This window comes from Hydra vulgaris, chromosome 05 (assembly GCF_038396675.1).
Source record: "Hydra vulgaris chromosome 05, alternate assembly HydraT2T_AEP".
Taxonomy (NCBI): Eukaryota; Metazoa; Cnidaria; class Hydrozoa; order Anthoathecata; family Hydridae; genus Hydra; species Hydra vulgaris.
Genome location: NC_088924.1, coordinates 39,826,721 through 39,847,157, shown reverse-complemented (window position 1 = coordinate 39,847,157; position 20,437 = coordinate 39,826,721). Strand labels below are relative to the sequence as shown.

Genomic DNA, 20,437 nt, shown 5'->3' with positions numbered 1-20,437 from the left:
TCGCTCTATTGAAAATATCTTAGAATATTTTTAATTTATCTTGTGATAAAAGATAATTTTTATTGTCATGTATGTTCAAGTTTTGTTTTATACTTGCTTACAATTTATTTTCATTTATCTAAGTACGATTTAATGCTTTTATGTTATTTATTACGTACTCTTATTGTAAAAAGGCGTTTTTATAATATTTTGCTCTCTTTTGTAAAAGGCTTCTGACGATAAGATCATTGTGATCTTCTTTTAGAAGCCTTGTTTGTATTTGAAAAATATGTAATTTATATATATTACGTCAAATGTAAACAAAACAAAGCAAAAAAAAAAAAAAAGTAGAAAATAACTTTCCCCCAGACATCTCTTTAAATTGCCCCCTGATTACCTGAAAAAAAAGGTTTTAAAAACCTTTATAAGTAAGGTTTTTAATTGAAACCAATAACTATTGTGAATATGTATTAAAAATGTATTAAAAATTAATAAAGATATTTTAATATATAATTAGTATCATTTGCATAATGTAGTTGGAGCCTGAGAACAAAAAAATAAAAATGTTTGCTCTCCTTACCCGCAGCATGAAGGGAATGAGAGATTAAAATACTTTTTTTTATTAAGCTATTCTAAATTAACGACACGAGGGGGTGTAGCAGAATTACATATTACCCAGCCGGCATTTGGTGCTAAAAAGACGTCTTATGAACGTTCAAGAACCAAATGCCGGCTGGGTACTCTGATTCTTTACGGTATACTGGGTATACTGATACTTTATGTTTTGATCAATTTTTTTACAGTCTGTTTGTGTTGGTATAAAGATATTCTAAAGATTTTAAGTTCATTCGATATTTTAAGAATTAAGAACGTTTTTAAATGTATATTTGAAAATTGATATTTAAAAGTGTATTCTTCAGCCGTTTTTCAAAAGGTGGCAGGAAAAAGTTCTCCGATTAAAAAACATCACAGAAATAATCCGCTCAAGAAAAATCTCCCAGGAAAAAATCCCCCAACAAATTTTTTGACAATAGGTGGAGCATGCGAGGAGTGCCGCTACATTGACTGAGGGTTTTGGTTTGGGCAGGCAATCTATCAATTTAAAAAATTTATTCTTTTTGAAAAAATATTTTTTTCTTTGAGAGAATTTTTAGTCGAGTGTATTTTTAGTCGGGGGATTATTTCCCGGAAAATTTTTTCCTAAAATCTTATCAAAACATCTTAAGATGCTTTGCAGGTATTTTGAGAGAAACTCAATCAAAAAATAATAAAAATAGGAGAAACTCTTTGTAAAACATTTATTACATTTTTATATAAACAGCAAACCGTATTTTTTTTACAATTTGCTGTATACCTGCAATAAATGCGAAAGTATTTGATGCAAATTTTTGCGGAACTCTGATGTACTTATTGGATTTGTATTAAAGTAAAGAGCGAAAAATCATTTTATAGACCAAACTTATAATAAATTATTTAATGCTGTTTAAAGAAAATTATTTATTTATTTTTCTTTTTTTAAAGCACATTATATTTTACTTTTAAAAATTCTTGACAAACCTATATGGGTATGTTTTACAAATGTTACCTATGTTATTACAAAGTTAAAAAAAAGTTCAAGTAAATAATTCTAAATTTCTCAACTATTCAACGAAGTTAAAGCAAGTTCTGTATACACGGATTTTTTGATTTAATTATAAGCATTTGTTAGTTTAATTTCTTAAGCACAGCTAAAATGTTTTCTAAATATATTTTTATTATTGAGATATTTTCATTCATGAATCAAATTGATCTTAATTATAAAATTCTTATAGTTGTAATACTTATATTAGCATAATATTTATATTAGGCTAAGCTACACAGTGAAGGATTAAGGAATTTTTGGACCTCCGACGTCTCTCCTAGATCCGTCACTGAAAGCTACAATATTCAGATACATAGTTGATGCGTCGTATTTTTTTAATCACTCAAGGGTTAAATAATGCAAAAAAACATTCCAAACAAGTGATATTGTATTCCTAACCAGTCGTATGTCTGACAACTTATTAAAGGTGAAAAATCAGAAATTTTTAGTTTAAGTTATCCTATTCTGATTCTGATTTCAAAGAAGTATTACAGCTACTCATATATCGAGCACGAGGCTTGACATACGACTGGTTAGATTTCGAAACTTAACCCTAGTTTACTTTAAAGCTTTTATTTTAAACGTAATTTTGTAATCAGTCTCTAAATTACATAGGTTTAAACAGAAAAAAAAAATACATATATAGAAAATGCTATACTACTACTAGTAGTACTACTTTAAACAAAATTAAAAACAATGTTTATTGAATAGAAAAATTATAAAATATTTTCTATGATAATAATTGAAGGGGAGACTAAATAAGTGCGAACTTCAAAAGTGCGAACTGGCATAAGTGCAAATGGCATGTGTGCAAATTGGCGTAAGTGCGAATCGGTTGCAAGAACTGACACAAATGCGAGCTCGCATTAGTGCAAACTGGCATAAGTAAGCTAAAAGAATTTTTGCAAACATTGGCATAAGTACGAAATGGCATGAGTGCAAACTGTCATAAGTACAAGCCAGTTGCAAAAACTGCTACAAATGCGAACTGACATAGGTGCGCTAAAAGAATTTTAAAACATTGGCATAAGTACGTATTGGAATAAAAACGAACTAACTTAAATGCGAAGCTGTTGTGGAAACTAGCATGAGTGCGAATAGACATAAGTGCGAACTTAAAAACTTTTTCATATATATATATATATATATATATATATATATATATATATATATATATATATATATATATATATATATATATATATATATATATATATATATATATATATATATATATATATATATATATACATATGTATATATATATATATATATATATATATATGAAAAAGTTATTATTATACATAAGTGCGAACTTAATAACTTTTTCATATATATATATATATATATATATATATATATATATATATATATATATATATATATATATATATATATATATATATATATATATATATATATATATATAGAGAGAGAGAGAGAGAGAGAGAGAGAAAGAAAGAAAGAAAGAAAGAAAAAAGAAAGAAAGAAAGAGAGCAGCCGTGGCGCAGTGGTAGCGCACTTGCACTGAGCTGTTACAGTGCAATATCTACTATTATTGTACTTTACAACTGTTTACACCAGTTGTTACAGTTATACTTTATTATTATTATACAACAATCGTTTATACATACAAAGTTACAGTTACAAACAGTCATAAACTGACAAAACGTAACAAATAACACGGCAGATTAAATCATATATAATAAATGACTAAAATGAAAATAAAAACAAATAATACTTAACTGTAAATAAAATTTATCTATCACTTTTAACTAAATAATAAAATAATGAAAGAATAAACGACTAACAAAAAATAATAAGTAAAACTATGTACGCTAAAAAACTGAAGAAAAAAAATCATCTCTACAAGCCCGCATAACAGCATAACTACATAAAGCTAATTAAAAATAAATCGCAAATAAATAATCCTAAAAAATTTATGAAAGAATAAAAAAAATCATGGTTTCATGGACAACGGCGTGCAATAAAGCTGGGGGGCCATAGTGAAATATTCAAATGCTTTTGGAGTTTCAAAAAAACTTTTGTTGCCCCAATTTTGAAAATAAAAGTTTTGTTTGGAAATTTTCTTCAAATACTGAAAAAATTGCAAAAATGGGATGAAAAATCTAATTAAGGTCTTTTATAGTAAATGTTCCGAACTCATTCCTGCGGTTATCCTATACAGCAGTAAATCGCTCGGCTACTTCTATTAAAAATAAACCATTGACAATATCAATGTGCGTATTTATTACTGACAAGGAGTTATATCTTTTTTGAGCCATTATTAATCTGAGCCACGTTTTGAACTTCCTCTGCATTGAAAATATTGTCCTGGTTTGGCTTGTTAACACGATTTGAATAATGATCCAAATATTCTGGATCATTGGGTAATTTTCTTTATCCATATTCTGAAGTGTTTTGCATATATCTCAAAAATAAATTAGAATCAAATTTTTAAAGATAGCTAGTATGAGATGAAGCTCACTTTTCATTTGGTTCCTATTGAAATCTCCATAGAAATCAGATTCTAAAACCTTAGGTTCCTTTGATAGATCCGTCTTATTAATGGCTTTCAAAATAGTTCTTCAACGTTCATAAATCTCTTGAATGCTGATTGTTCGAATCGATCTTCTATTGTATTAGTAATTGTGTCAAGAGCTTCAAAATATATTGGCCTAAAACAATCATCGGCTGTTTCTAGGCAATAGGCATTGCTTGCTTGTTCTTTGTAACCAATGATGTATTGAAAAATGGAATAGTTCGACTTTTAGTTTAACTCGTTTCCTCGGCAAAGTAGGTTTTTCAATTGATGTGATTAAATATGCTGTTTTCTTAACCACCGAAAAAAGACAAATGGAAGTCATCATCATTTCTTATACTTTTTATTGTATCAATTACCAAATATACAGATTTTATTCCACTGGTTGCCGACATCTTTGTCAATTGAAGGGATTTTAACAAGTTATTAATCATGGTGTAAAGTTTCTAAAAGAGATTGATGTCGAAAAAGAAGGAAAAGGATTCCATCTGGCTCTTACAACCAACAATTCTTGTATTTGTCTCTTGTTCAAGTTTTTCTTTTATACATTTGCCCTATCGCAAGAGTGATTCATATATTATCGATAACTCTCTTAATACATTCTGCTCAAACGGTCCGTCTTGTTTTGGAAAGTTTCTTCAGCTTTTTGAATAGATCAGGGCCTTTATATATCTCAATTTTCTCATTAATGTTTCCAAGCAAATGATCTCGTTTTGGTGAAAACTTTACAAGTACGCATATTTCTCCAGCAATACTCAAGGTATCTCGCAAAATGTCACATTTCGCAGTCAGCAATTTCACGGCTAAACTAAGAAAATGTCCTTGACAGTGTATGACAACAGCTTTTGGCAGTTCAGCAAGAACTTGAGCTAATACTCCAGATTTCTTCCCCACTATATTAGATGTGCCATCATAGGTTCGACCCCTGCAATTATTGAAGCCTAAGTTTGAATTACTGAACTCTAATGAGAATATCTTTAATAACAAGTACAATAGTATTGTTTTTAATATTTTTCAATTGGTAAAATCCCATAAAATTTTCAAAGGGTTCAAATCTTTATCTACCGCTCGAAGACAAAATGGTAGCTGTTCTTTATTACTCATGTCAGTACCTTCATCGGCAATAGTGGAAAAAAAACTTGCGTTCTCGGATGTTTTTTAATTTTTCTTGTAACACTAGAGTAAAATCTCATTTTACACCTCGTTATGTGTATACTTGTAGCAAATTCTTCCATCAGTATGGTTTACAATGTTTTCGTTGTTTGTGCCAAGTAGGCGCAATGGTTGAGTAAAGTTGTCATTCCAATTATGACCTTCCAAAGCTATTCCTTGTCGACCGAGGTAACGTAGGCATCGAATGACTTCCAAAAAGATATTTTTATTCTATAGTTCTCCTATTGGAAATCTGCTTATCCATTACCTATGCAATATCTTGACACTGGACAACGTTGAACTGATATAACGAAGCTGTTTTGTGACTTACCAAATCTTGTTGAGTCTGAAAACTTTTTGGAGCTTTTTTCCATGAAAAGAAACCTTTGGTAATATAAGCATCCTGTTTAATCCCTTCCTTTCCTTCCTTTCAGTCCGTCTTAATACTCTTTCAAAAAATATTTTTGCAACTAATATAACATAAAAATTGATTTCTTTATTATTAAATATTGATTGGTAATTATGCATGAATGATCAGTGTTTGGAAACGATGAATTGGAAAGCCGAATTCCAAATTTGTTTTCAGTGACTGAAAATAATTTGAGTTTATATAACAAACTTAAAATTAAAGTAGATAAATTTAAATAGTTAAAAAATAATAAAAGAAGAAATATGTATAAACTGATGTCCTTTATACCGCGACGACCCAAGAAAGACACAAATTATTGCATGCAAGTAATAAAGCAAAGGTTCGACAACTAAAAAAGAAATAAAACAAGGAAATAAAAGAATTAAAAGATTACTATAATAAAGTCATTACAAACCTTAATAAAACAATCAAACTTTTTTTAGGTAAGCTTGAAAAAAGTGGAGAGTCGAAAAGTAGTAGTTATGAAATATTTTTGCATTCAATACTACAGAATTAAGTGCCACTAGATTGATAAAAACTGCATGTTAGGGGAGTGATGAAGCTGGAGTTGCTGGGTACTTTAATGTATTTCTTGCTGGTAAAGGACAGAGTATTCGAATGCTTACAGCTTTTGCATGCTGCAGCTTTGTATTCGAAGGATCTTTTAGAGTTTCTTAAAAATTGGCCAAAACTAAATAATCATTTACTAGCAACTAAAGAAGATATTTGCAACGAGCTATATTTAGCAGTAGTGCGGGCTCTTGGAATAATTGATAAAATGATTACAGAGCCACTTAGGTGGATAATTGAATCCCAAAAGATATTTCTTGACATCAACCCATTTTTGCTCACCTTTAAAATGAAGTACTTAGGCTCGTGTAAAAATGCATCATTGATTCTGATCTCGAAAACACCTATATTTAGTCCATATTCATAATGTTAATATTCATAAAGATATTTTGTATGAAAAATTATTAGAAGAGACTACTGACACTGATTTAAATATTTTAACACTGCAGACATTAGAATTGATTAGAATTGTCATTTTTTGTTAGTTATTCTGGAAAGACAACTTGATGATCAACTTCCTGGAGATAAATATTGGCATCCTTCTAATAATATAACTGAGTTCGCAGAGAATGTCTTCACATCAAACAAAGCATCTGAAAGTGACTTTGCTGTATTGGATTTTTTAATTTGTACAAAACCTAATGCCGAAGTACAAACAATATAAGCTTATACTTTTTAGTATAAAAACAAAACATTAGACTGGTTGGATTAAAAAACTTTAGATTAGTGTAACTCATTGATTAAAAAAGGTATGGCAACAAACTTGCTATTTTTTGCATATTTCAAAAACTATGGCAAAAAACTTATATAATTCACGCTTCAAACGAAAAGAAAAGAAGTTCGCATATAAGAAGAGAAAAAAAGCGTAGAAAAGGATTTGTTTGAAAAAGCGTCGAAAAGTATGTTTGAAAAATAAAAAGTTATTTTATGCAAACTATTTCTATTTAAACTATTTCTATTTCTATTAATATATTTTACAATTTTAGTAAACTAAAAAGAGTTACAATGACGAATTTCAGAAAGCTATTTTACCTCCCTACCACCTCCCTACCACCTTAAACAGTGGCCAAAAATACATTTAACAAAAAATATTTTTTTAGTTAAAAGTATGTCATGGATCATCCAGTACTTATAGCTTACTTGCATTTATTTTAAAGCAATATCGAATACGATCTAGTTAAAGACATCTAGGTTTTGTAATTTTTTTCGAATTAACTAGTTAATCAAAACAATATGTTTTCATATATAAATATAATATTTCTTATCCGATTAAATATAAATCTTAAACTAAAAATATAAAGTGAACAGAAGTAAAAAAATTGTTATGCAATAAGTCTATTAATTTGATAGTAGAGAAGTATTCCTGGTATATAATATCTCCAACTGTACACAAACTCCTGGAACATGGGCCTCAGATTTTAGAAACATTGGAACTGTTGTCATTGGAACCAAATTTCATTCAGAAGAGTCATAAGAAACTTTAAACAAATTTGCAAAACTCGATTTTTGCTTTGCTTGTTCCTAATTAACTGATAAATTTTTTTCTTATCTGTTAACTAATATCTTGTTCTCTTTGATAATAAGTTTGCGTTCACAAAATGTTTGATGGAGTAAAAATATCTTCTCTAATAATATTTGAAAGGCTCTTATAAGGGTTGGGGTTAGTACTTCACCAAACATTTTCTGTTATTTAGTAATATTGATTTTTAGTAATACTAAATTTTTCTTAAATCCTCTCACCTTTATTTGGATGTTTTAAAAGAACTTTTTAACCTCTAGCCCGTTTAATTGATATTCTGTTTTTTTGTAAATTTCAATAAATTAAATAGAAGTTTCTGTCTCAAAATATAAATAATTTAATATAAATAATTTAATCAAATAAATATTATTTTAGATTATTATTGTTCCTTTTCGTTAGTCGTATTTTGATTATTTTTACATTAAAAAATAGGTTTATCATCAAAACAAAGCATTTTTGGATTTTGACATATTCGCAACCCTCATTAAATTCTTAAAAATTGAACTCTCCTTATTTTAAAAACAGGTAAACCCTTAAACACCTACGGTCGAATTACTGGTTTAAAAATAAAGGAAAGAGCCTAATTTTTCTAAAAACATCATTCACAAAAACTCATTTTATGACTTTTTCAATCAAATATGATGTTTTTTTTAATTTAACCAAATAGTGAGTTTTTCAAAAGTTTACAAAGAAAATAATTTTTTTGTTTTCCACTTTTAATTGGTCATATTTTATATTATAATGTTTATAATAAGTGGCCCATCCTTGTAATACATTTTTTTTTTGCAGATTTGGAATTATAATCTTAAATGTCCTACACCAAAATTAACCCCCCTTAATTTTAAAATTAAAAAAAAATAAAAAATTGATACACCTTACCCTTATCTACATCGTCCAACAAGTAAACTTCAAAAATTAATTCCTGGACATATTAAATAAAATCTTATTTCATAAATAAATAATTTTTGCCAGTGTCTAAGATTTCTGAGGCACTATGGGCCGTATAACCTATTTTTTGTGCTAGTTTATTTTATATATAAAAGCTTTGAAAATATTAATAACAAGCAATTTTAAACTATTTCATTTGAACACCTTTATAAAACGGCATTTTTTTTACGGTTTTTTTTACTGTTTATTGCAGTTTTTAATGCTCTCGTTAGATATTTGTCTTTTTTGAATGAAATTTCATGGGAAATAAAAAATCACCAGTAAAAAATGTGTTTAATAGATATTATTGAGAGTATCAAAATTTATTCGTTATTCCGCAAGCTGCCGTAAAACTAAAAACTTCAATTTTTTATTCAATTTGTTTATTTTGTATATAAAAGCATCTTGGGAAATATTATTAACAAGCTTTTTAGATATTAATTTTAAACAATTTCATTAGAACACCTTTTTAAAACGGTATTTTTTATTTTATCCATAAAGCATTTAGCTAACTGGTGGAAACCACACTTCCCAGTAGTTAGCCAATTGTCAAAAATATCTGGAAAACCATTTATTTCAAGTACTACTACGCCTTCCGTCTTTGAATCTAAAATATCAACACCCCCGATTAGTATATTTCCTAGAGAACTCAACGCTTTTTCCGCAACTTCCGCATAAATGTTGTACTTTGGATGAGACATTAACGAGTTGAGTCTAAATTTGTCTCCGTAACTTGCATTTGACAAAAGGCTCCCCGATAAATCTTGGTACTCTGTAATGCTAAAGGTTTTGCCATTAAAACATAATACTCTTACTGAACGACCTATTGAATCAGGCACGTATTTTTGCACTAGAATGTATTCGTTTTTCCAAATACACTTTCCAACAAAGTTAATGATACCGTTTTTATGGTCGATCTTCGAAACCCCGGCACCACCGTAACCGTCATGCAACTTAACGATGCACGGTGCAATGTCGACCGACTCCACAAGCGTCTTAGTGCTTTGTATATCAAACGTTTGATATGTATCTGGTATTGGAACCTTTGCTTTGCCAAAATATACGGATTGAAGAAGTTTACTATTGATTATGCAATCGATTTCATGCGAGTTAAGACACACTACCCCCTTTTGTTCCATCATTTGGACAATGTACAAATAAATCTCCATATTGTTTTTACTTCTGTACCCGTATGAAAGAAAACCATCGATATCAATTGTTTTGTTATCGATGTAAAGGTCTATTCCATATTTGCTAGCTTTAAAGTAGAAATTTTGATATGTAAATGGTATCACTTCCGCTCCTTCGTTACACAAATAATTGCAAATCACATCATCTATTTCATTGTAAAATATTTTGTCTGGGTTAAGAAGATAAGCAATTTTGATTGGGCGTTTAATTGGCTCATAATTGCAACTACCCCAATTAGAAGAATATTTTTCGCGTAAAAAGTGTCTGTATCGTATAGCTAATACGCTGACGTCTTCCACTGTTGTACACCCGGATAAAAATTGCTCAAGAACACAAACTTCGTCTTTATCAATTTTAGTTCTTATCAATTCTAATTCAGTTTTAAGACAATCACTCAATTCCATTTTATCTTCGTTAGTTTAAACTGAAGAAAGTAAAATAATAATAATAAGGAAAACGACATAAAAGTAACCAAAAAAATTAATATCAGAGCTTTCAACTTTAATGTAATAGAAAAATTTAAAAAACTCGACATTTACTCGATAAAGTAAACCAAGGACGTATAAATAGATGGACGTTTAACGCATTGTTATTGATCATAAAGCGCCGCACAGTGACTCAAGACAACAAGAAAATGGCAATAAACCCCTCACAACTTTTTTATAAATTAAGTGCCCTTTTTTAAATAATATTAAATTACTATGATTTTTTATTTCAAAAGTAAAAATAATTTTTTCATAAAAATTTTATTTTGTATTTTATAGTTAAAAGAAATGAAAAAATATATTATTTTTAAAGAAATCTGAATAATACGAGATTTTTATTTAACTAAATTAGAGAGTTTGAAATTTAAATAAAAATGTATATTTATTTTTAAGATAATCTTTTGACTATAAATATTTCAAATATACTAAAAAGAAAAAAAAAGTCTGACTTTTTGTTTAAATTTAAAGACTTCTTTAAAAAAAAGTAGCAAATAATTGAATTTTTTTGGTTTATATATCAGCTAAAAAAATGTTCCACCGAGTTCCACAAATATATATATTTTTCCAGTTAATTAACATTTCTACTTTTAGAATATAAAGAGATTACTGCAGTCTCCAGCGCTATTAGAAGTTATTAAAGAAATTCAAATGTTAATGAACTCATAAAAACCTTATTTTCCGCCATTTTTAAAAGTATTTTATTATATCAAAACAAATGAAATTGGCGGGAAACTTAAATCTGAGTTTTTTGTAGAACTTGTTCTAATATAGTTTTTAAATCATTAATATTAAATATACTTTAAAAAACGTGCTTTTGGCATTATATACTATTTAGAAGTTTGTTAAGATATTTATTGTCAGTATTTAATGATGATTTATTATTCGAACAGCATGTTTTTATTTGTTTTTTTTAATTATTTACCTCCCCAAGGCTGAGAGGGTACTATACTACAGTCAAGGAAGCTACTTTTTGTGGTTACAACCCTATCTCAACTCTATAATTCTGAAACACGAACTTTGGCGAACAAGGCCGCTGCGCGCAGAAACAAGTTGAGCGCGGTACTACCAGGGACGTGGTGGGGATCGAACTCGGAACTTCTCGCTTACGAGGCGAGCGCTCTATCGCTACATTATATTTAGCATTTTCTGTAATTTAAATGAAACTTAGTAATATAACCCAGCGGCCATTTATTTTTAAAAGTTACGTTCTAAATGTATTTTGAACGTCTTTTAAATGTCTTTTAAACATTCTTACGTATAGGACGTTCAAAAGACGTTTAAAAAACGTTTAAAAGACATTTAGAACGTAACTTTTAAAAACAAATGCCCGAAGGGAATATTATTACAGGAAATCTTATGCGATAATTGTTAAAGCAATAATAACATAAAATTTTAGACAGTTTAAAGTAAAGAAATGTATAAAGTAGTTTGAAATGTTTCGGATATTAAAGATTTTATTATATTAATGGTTCTTAAAAACAATAACAAAGAAAAGATTAGATCTTATACCCCAAATATGCGTGAAGTAGGAGAGGATAAATTAAGATTCTGGTAGGATTTACTTAATGAAATAAAAAATACTGAAGAAAACTCAAATAAAGGTTGCTTTAGTTATATTTATTTCAAAGGTGAAGAAAAAACTAAAACAGTGGCTGAAATTATGATACATTTATACAAAAAGAAAATCATTGGCTTCAGAGAAATCTTATGTCCAATAAAATAGCCATTTTGGTTCTGGAAGGCCCCATAAACAATGGAGTGTTCTTGGAGAGGGAAGCAAAAGGAAAAAGATAAAAGAACTATTCACTGAACATCATGAAGCTTTATCTTTACCTTTTGAAAGAATTGCAAATGCTGCTGGAGAAAAAAAAAAGCCTCCATTTAAAAAAATATGTCTAATGCTTTAGAGACCAAAAATGCTGATGAAACTTTGGATAAAACCTTTCCCATTAATATGAGTGTAGAGGAAGCTCTTGCATTAAAAATGAACACTGTTCTCAGCGATAAACAATATCAAATAATCAGAAACTCAGCCCTTGTACACAATGTACATATTTATCCTTGCATGATATTTTAGTGGAATAATTGAAATGCTATCCTGAAAATATACATTTTTCTGAAATTTCAGCAAAGTGTATGAAGAATGTTAGATCACACTGTTAGTAGAATAACTGAAATGATTATGCCGAATATGGTCAAGATAACGAAGTATTTGAAGTTTTGTATGGAAAGATTGGTTTTGATGGAACATCAAGCCAAAGCATTTATAAGCAGAAATACGAGACAAGCAACATAATTAAAGAACTTAATCATGAAGAAAATCTTTTCAGTACAGCTTTTGTGCTCACATTGCTCAAAGTAGAATATGAAAAAATTTGGAAGTATGGAAATCCTTAAAATTGTCACTTTTGTAGACTCTTCATCTACAACATAAAAAAGAGAGTCAGATTTTATCCAGAGAACCAGAATCAAATTTTAAAAAAATCTAACAAATACCTTAAAGACGTTTCGCAAAGTTTTTAATATTCAGGAAGAATGGTGATCTTTAATATAACCTATAGGTTTGATCTCACAATACTTGATAATAAAGTAGTTAACGCACTTACAGAGAAAAAATCCACTCAATCCTACAATGTGTGATATGTTAAACCCAATGAAGTGAACAATATTGATTTAGTAAATGCAAAAACTGAAAACGAGTCAGCCTTGGCGCTCGGAAATTCAGCTTTGCACTGCTGGGTAAAGTACTTGGAGTTTATTCTTCATAAAATGGATATTAAAAAGTATAAAACAAAAACAATTGACGAGAAATTATCAGTAAACTTAAAAAAGAAAGAGATTCAGGTACTCTTCAGAGAACGGTTAAGCATATATATTGACATGCCTGAAGCTGGGTTCAGGCATGTCAATATATATATCCGGAAGATGCACTGGAAAATTTAAATAAACAAATAAGAAATTCTAGACTTAAGTACACGGCAAAAATATCATAGTTAAACACTATGATGAACCAGATGCACTACCTTCAAGTAAGATCAGATCCAAAAGTATCAAGCATATCTTTTAGAAAACATAAGAGATATCGAGGAAAACCGTTACTAGATGAAATTTATTAAAATAATTGTAATATAAATGATAAAATAAATGTAGTAAAATACAGTTTTTTCCGCTATGTATTAACATCCTTTAAAAACCATTTTTTTATAAAAATATCAAGTAGAGTTAATTATCAAGATGGCGTGTTTAATGAAATTTTAGTCTTAATGATTCTAAAACTTTAAAAAAAATTATTTTGTACGCGTATAGTCAACTTTAACGCGCACGTAAACGCGCATTGTACGCGTCAAAGCTGTGCGTAAAAATATTTTTTAATAACAAAATTGAAATCTTTGATCCAAAAATTATTATTTTAACATATAACATGTTTTTTTTAGGAATTATATTAAATTTTATTTAACTTTGCCGTTTTTTGATCGTTCTGAGTCACTATGCGCCGCCAATGACTGAAATTCTATGCAGGTTGTAATTTTTAGCATCATTTTAAAAATAATTTTACAAAATAAACCGACATTTTTTTTTTTTCCTCCACTTTTTTTTCTTTTCTAACTTCTTTCAGTAAATGTTTTATTACCCGTAAATACTAACTTTTGGGAAATTAGTTAAGAATGTCTCATCTATTTGTCTCATCTATTTGTCTCATGTATTTAAAAATATTTTAATTAATATGCAAGCTTTGTTTAATAACTTATTTGTAAAAAAAAACTTTGACATCAAAAATAATATTTTGTAAAAATGCAATTTATGATATACTGATATAAATATTGTAAAGTAAAAAAAATTTTCTACGTGTTGTAGGTCATGCCATTGTTGATTTATAGGTTGAACTAGAGATAGTTGGCACTCATTACTCCCTACACTTTAATTTTACTCATTCCTTAAAGTTTTAAACTTCTCAATTTTGACGGAAATCGGATCTTTTTTTTTGTCTCACAACTTCGTTTTGATATTTTTCGTTATTAGAATTAATTTACAAGTAGAGTTCTAGAATAATCATATTACTTTGTTATATTAGTTATACAAGGGTAATTAATATATAGAATATTTTTTAAATAAGTAAAATATTATTCACAATATATATATATATATATATATATATATATATATATATATATATATATATATATATATATATATATATATATATATATATAATATATATATATATATATATATATATATATATATATATATATATATATATATATATATATATATATATACAGTGGCGGATCTATATATGGGCTAATAGGGCTAAAGCCCGGGGCCCCGACCAGTAAGGGGCCCGAATGAAAAGAGAAATTTTGCATATTATCGTGAATATTCATTTATCAAATGTAAAAGTGGTTAAGTAATTAATTATTTCAAACATAAGTAAGTGTGAAAAATGTGAAAATTCAAGCGAACGAAAACTAAATTTTTAGAATAGAGAATAAAAATTGTATTGGCATTGTTATCGCTACGATGATGTTCAAATGCTTTTGTATTGAAAAATTGTTAAGTGTCTTTGCTAGCTTTTGTAAAAATAGTGCACCTGCGACTCAGCTTTGAATGATTAAGTTTATTTTTGTGCAAATTCCACTGATTATTTTTCATTCGCTCGGTATTAAAATTATAACATATTAAATAAAATTTATATAAATTTTATTTCTATATAGGTTTAACGATGACGGGTCGTAAATATAAAAGTGGGTGTCAAAAAAGAACATTAGCAGAACAGAAGCAAGACGCAATAAAAAAATGTAAAACATTAACCAACTTCTTTTCAATCCAATCCCAGATCGACGAAACATCTTCAGCTCAAATTAAAGATAAAAATAATGATCAAAATGTTTCAATATTTGAATCATCAGAAATTCAAACATCCCCATACTTCGTTGAACTGCCCTCCGAAGATAATTTTTGTGATTTGGGCACATGGCCGGATATATTAAATAGCGATTTCTTTAATTTTTTTTTAACCAAAGATACGACATATTTTCAAAATAAGGGTTTCCATAAACGTGATTATGCAGCTTCGTGCAGAACTTCAAAAACACAAAATCGATATTTTTCCGAAGAACTATTTAAAAAACGGCTTAAAGATGCACAGCCAGTGTCAAGAAATTGAATATGTTATTCGAAAAGCACATGAAACATATATTGTTTTATGTGCAAATTATTTTCTATAAACGTACAAGCATTTTCCAAAGGGTTCTCTGATTGGAAACATGGAGAGGAATATGTCATACTCCACGAAAATTCTACGCCGCACAAGAACGCCGTTATAAATTGGACAACGCAAAAAGAAAGGAAAAATACAATCGATAAACAATTAATGCAAGAATTAAAGCAGGAATCAGATAAATTTTATAAAATTTTGAAGCGTGTTGTTGCTGTTGTTAAGTTTTTGAGTGAACGAGGTTTAGCATTTCGTGGTCACAATGAAACATTTAGTGTTCCAAATAATGGCAATTTTATGGGCTGTTTGGAATTGATTGCTGAATTCGATCCGTTTCTTAAAGAGCACATACAGAAATGTTCAGGAAAAAAACACTCTGTTTCTTACCTAACCAAAACTGTGTATGAAGAAATTATTACATTAATGGCGAAAAAAGTAACAAAAACAATTATAGAGGAAGTCAATTCGACAAAATATTATTCGATTGTTGTTGATTCAACCCCGGATGTGGCGCATGTTGATCAACTCGCTATTATACTAAGATATTGCTACCAAGGTGATGTATTCGAGCGATTTTTAACAATTACCCCAATCACTTCACATACTGGAAAATCTCTACTAAATGTAGTCAAAACAATATTAGATACAAATAATTTTTCCATCAAAAATTGTCGCGGCCAATCATACGACAATGCCGCCAACATGTCAGACCAATATAACGGCTTAAGGGCACTACTGCAGAGAGAAAATCAGTTGGCAGTATATACACCGTGTGCAGCACATAGTTTAAATCTGATAGGGATAGAACCCGCAAAAGTTGTGCATGAAGTTGTAATATTTTTCGGTACAATTCAGCAATTATTTGTGTTTTTTTCAAGTTCTACTAAAAAATGGAATGCAATTACCGACGCTTTAAAATTAAATGAGAAAACGCACACCCTAAAAAATTTAGGCAAAACCAGATAGTGCACCCATTATGAAGCTGTTAAAGCTTTAAAAAATAATTATGAAGAAATTTTAACGGTTTTAAAATCAATTGCAAACGATGACCAAGAAAAAATGGACCAAAGAGAAGAAGCGAAAACATTATTTTCAAAAATGACTTCATTGGAAAATGGAATTTTGTTTATTTTTTGGGAACAAATTCTGGAAAGAATTAATAAAGTAAATAAAAAATTACAGACAGCCGGACTAGATTTGTTAGACGCTTCCGCTCTTCTTTCATCACTTGAAGGATTCATTAAAGAAAAAAGAAACAATATTGACACCAAATTGACCCAATACGAGATATTAGCAAAAACTTTGACTAATTACCTTAGTTCGGAATATAAAGATAAAAGAAAAAGAATACTAAGATACTCAGACGGTACAACAGGGTGTGGGAGCAACTTAACAGGGAAAAACAAATTTCAAATTGAAATCTTAAATGTCGTTTTGGACAAATTTCAAAATGAATTTCAAAAAAGAAAAAAAATATACAAGGAAAATTCTGAGAATTTTAAATTCTTATTTGATATTGGAAACAAGAAAACAAAAATAATAGATGAATCCAGTATGCAGAATGCATGTAAGTTTTATAAAGAGGATATTGAAGATTTTGCCACGCTGAAAAACGAATGCATTCATTTTAAAGAATATATTAACATAATTGTAGTTAACGAGCAAAGCCAAATTAATTGTGCTGAAATTTTAAAAATAATTTATGACAAACACCTTATCGATACTTTTCCGAATTTGTACACAGTAATGAAGATTTTCCTTACAATGCCTATAACCAATTGTGAAGCAGAAAGATCATTTTCCAGAATGAGCTATATTAAAAATAAGCAAAGAAATACAATGAGTGATGACAGATTGAGTGATTTAATGCTTCTATCCATAGAACATAAAATTACAAAGTCATTAAACTACGATGAGGTTATAAAGGAATATGCCCTAATAAAGGTTCGAAATTAAAAATTCTGCGTCATTAAAAATCTTAAAATTAAATAACTTGTTTTTGTTATGAATTTATTATGCTTAAATATTTACGATATTGTTATTATTACGTGATTGTTAGTGAATAGGAATAATAATAATAAAAACAATTAATCTTTAATATTGTCTTTCATTTTATTTAAATAATGAACCGAAAATTAATTAATCGCATAATCAATTAAAAATCTTTATTCGTGTAGGGCTAGGGCCCCTTGCTATTTTTAAGCCCTGGGCCCCCAAAAAGCTAGATCCGCCACTGTATATATATATATATATATATATATATATATATATATATATATATATATATATATATATATATATATATATATATATATATATATATATATATATATATATATATATATATATATATATATATATTAATCGCAATACTTTACATAATAAAGTTTTTTTATTTAATTGTATAGATGAGACAGTTGTCAGTTTGAAGTATTTTTGTATAAAAGTATTTACACGTGACGCAAATGATTTCTATTGTTTTGCTTTTGATATTTATAACAATCGACGGCGCGGCTTTTAAACATTGAGTTAAACGTCTATTAATACGTCCTTGAGTAAACGATGCAAAAATTAGTTTTAAAGTCAAAATATATGGGTCCATCGTAAAATTGCTAATGTCGACCACGGAAGTATAAAACAGATGGAAGTTCAACCGCATTGAAATGCTTCGAGACTATGCTTGTAACCTTTTGTTTCGTAAACAAAAAGAAAACGACATCAATTTATACTTAAACGCTTAATCTTTATACGTTGACGCAAATAGAAACATCCGTAGGTACGTTACAAATTTTTTCAGTTGTCTTTTTAATCAAACGTCAAGTTATGATTCGAGGCAAGAAAAGAAGCTTAAACTATCATATGCCTTTAAAATGTTTTAGTTACCGAGTTTCAGTAAACATTTTGTTGAATAAATACATTAACTAATGGTTAAAACTATCTAGCATAATTCTATAATCTAGCTATCTTGAATAATTCTTTTTTAAATATTTTGTTAAAAATCATTACAGTGAACTTTTGTGGTTTTTTGTCTAGTGAAACTCGTTTTTATTTTTTATTTTAAAATGAACTTTCATCTGTTTTTATACTTTCATAGGTTGACTAAAATGAGAAAATTAAAATAAAATTGTCGATTAAAATAAAGATGTGTTGTCGATTAAAATAAAGATGTGTTGTCGATTAAAATAAAGATGTGTTGTTGATTAAAATAAAAATGCATCGTCGATAAAAATAAAGTTGTCGATTAAAATAAAGATGTGTTAAAACAAAGATGTGTTGTCGATTAAAAAATGAAACTCAATAAACATTGAAAAGCGGTTTAAAGTTGTATTTTTTACTACGGTTTAAAAAAAACCTACATTTTAAAGACACAAAATCATCTTTTTAAATATGAGTTTTTTATGTCATAAGCAAATAATAATCTAAATAAAATATTTGGTCGTTTTTATTTTAAGGAAGGGTCGTTCGTAAATCACTCAACGTAACTTTTTGTAGAATGAAAAATCATAACCAAAAAAGCTATCCAAACGCCAACCAAAAGATAGCCTGGTTGTGGTTTTTTGCTATGAAAAAATTGAGTTACGTAATTTATGAACGATGTCATATTTATTGCTAAAATCTATTATATATAGTAAAAAAAATTTTTTTTAACTATTTCGAACCAACGATTTCTAAATCGGAAAACTAATACCAAAGTAATAGATAAAATAGATAAGTAATAGATAAAATAGATAAAGTTGTAAATCTTTTACAAAAAATACCTTTTTCTTTAATAAATATATCTTTAAATACCTTTGAATAATTTTCTCTACTGTTATATTCGGCAATAGATTTGAAAAATATATTGTTACTCAAAAAAAAACATAATTAAAAAACAAAGCATATACAAAAAACAAAAACATTTTTAAGTTGCTCTCACCCACTATTGTGAAACAGAACAAAATAAGGTGAGTCGAATTTTTCTTACTACCGTGAACATTTTTATTTATTGTTTTGCAACTGTTATTTATTTCATCTGCTATTTATCCAGTTCTTGTTATGTCTCAATTAACTTAATTTTTCTTTCTGATATTGTCTTAACTTAATTTGTTGTTTGCTTTTTATGAACATATTTCACTTATAATAGGTGTTATAAAAGAAATGATAATAACAAAAAATAATATAAAATTTCCTTTTGCGTGAAAAAAGCACTCGTGTGTGTGGAATTTGTATTGTATTAACTTGATTTCTTTTTTTTTTAAGCTTTTTGTTTGATTGTTAAATTTTAAATAGCAATATTACCGAACGGAATAATGTAAACGGAGCTCGGCTTAAGACAGTATATATGTTCTTATTGCCCCGGCTATTTATTTCATATTTACTATCTCATTGTAATTATTATTATACGGCGAAAAAAGAAAAAAAAAAGAAAAAAAAAAATGTTTTATATGTCGACGCTACATTTTGCAGAATGAAAAATCATAACCAAAACGCTATCCAAATGCCAACCAAAAGATAGGTTGTGTTTTTTTTACTATTGAAAAGTTGAGTTACGTAATTTATGAACGATCCCATACTTATTACTAAAAATTATTATATATACTAAAATATTACTTTGAACAATTTCGAACCAACGATTTCTAAATCCGAAAACTAATACCAATGTAAATTATATAAACTTGTAAACCTCTACAAAAAAAAGAAAACTTTTTTTTTAATAAATATATCCTTGTATATCTTTAATTAATTTTCTCAACTGTTTTATTCGACAATAGATTTGAAAAATACATTATTACTCAAAAAAAAATTTCATTAAACCAAGCTTATACACAAAAACGTTTTTAAGTT

The 20,437-nt window shown here is 28.1% G+C and overlaps 2 protein-coding genes and 1 long non-coding RNA gene across 6 annotated transcripts; 2 read left to right on the top strand and 1 right to left on the bottom strand.

The window, feature by feature from the left end:
• Positions 1–9,085: 9,085 nt before the first annotated feature.
• Positions 9,086–19,688, bottom strand: LOC100205817 (probable alpha-L-glutamate ligase). 4 transcript variants are annotated; one of them, XM_065798172.1, is made up of 2 exons: positions 19,403–19,525; positions 9,086–10,334 (listed from the first exon to the last, which is right to left on the bottom strand). In XM_065798172.1, the coding sequence occupies exon 2, from the start codon at positions 10,312–10,314 to the stop codon at positions 9,163–9,165; it is 1,152 nt and encodes a 383-aa protein (XP_065654244.1). In that variant the 5' UTR covers positions 10,315–10,334; positions 19,403–19,525; the 3' UTR covers positions 9,086–9,162. The 4 variants fall into 4 exon arrangements, with proteins under 4 accessions (XP_065654244.1, XP_065654245.1, XP_065654243.1 ...); XM_065798173.1 differs by lacking the exon at positions 19,403–19,525 and adding an exon at positions 19,530–19,688 and having other exon boundaries at positions 9,091–10,334; XM_065798171.1 differs by having other exon boundaries at positions 9,091–10,334; positions 19,372–19,482.
• Positions 16,673–17,569, top strand: LOC136080375 (52 kDa repressor of the inhibitor of the protein kinase-like). The gene has a single exon (XM_065796990.1). It carries the CDS (start codon positions 16,673–16,675, stop codon positions 17,567–17,569), a length of 897 nt encoding a protein of 298 aa, XP_065653062.1.
• Positions 18,208–19,031, top strand: LOC136080854 (uncharacterized). Its single transcript, XR_010638684.1, has 2 exons — positions 18,208–18,389; positions 18,708–19,031. It is a non-coding gene; the product is annotated as an uncharacterized LOC136080854 (long non-coding RNA).
• Positions 19,689–20,437: the final 749 nt, after the last annotated feature.

Bases quoted from the DNA above. Each gene is read 5' to 3' on its own strand.
- LOC100205817 (XM_065798173.1), bottom strand. From the start codon at position 10,314: ATGGAATTGAGTGATTGTCTTAAAACTGAATTAGAATTGATAAGAACT.
- LOC136080375 (XM_065796990.1), top strand. From the start codon at position 16,673: ATGGACCAAAGAGAAGAAGCGAAAACATTATTTTCAAAAATGACTTCA.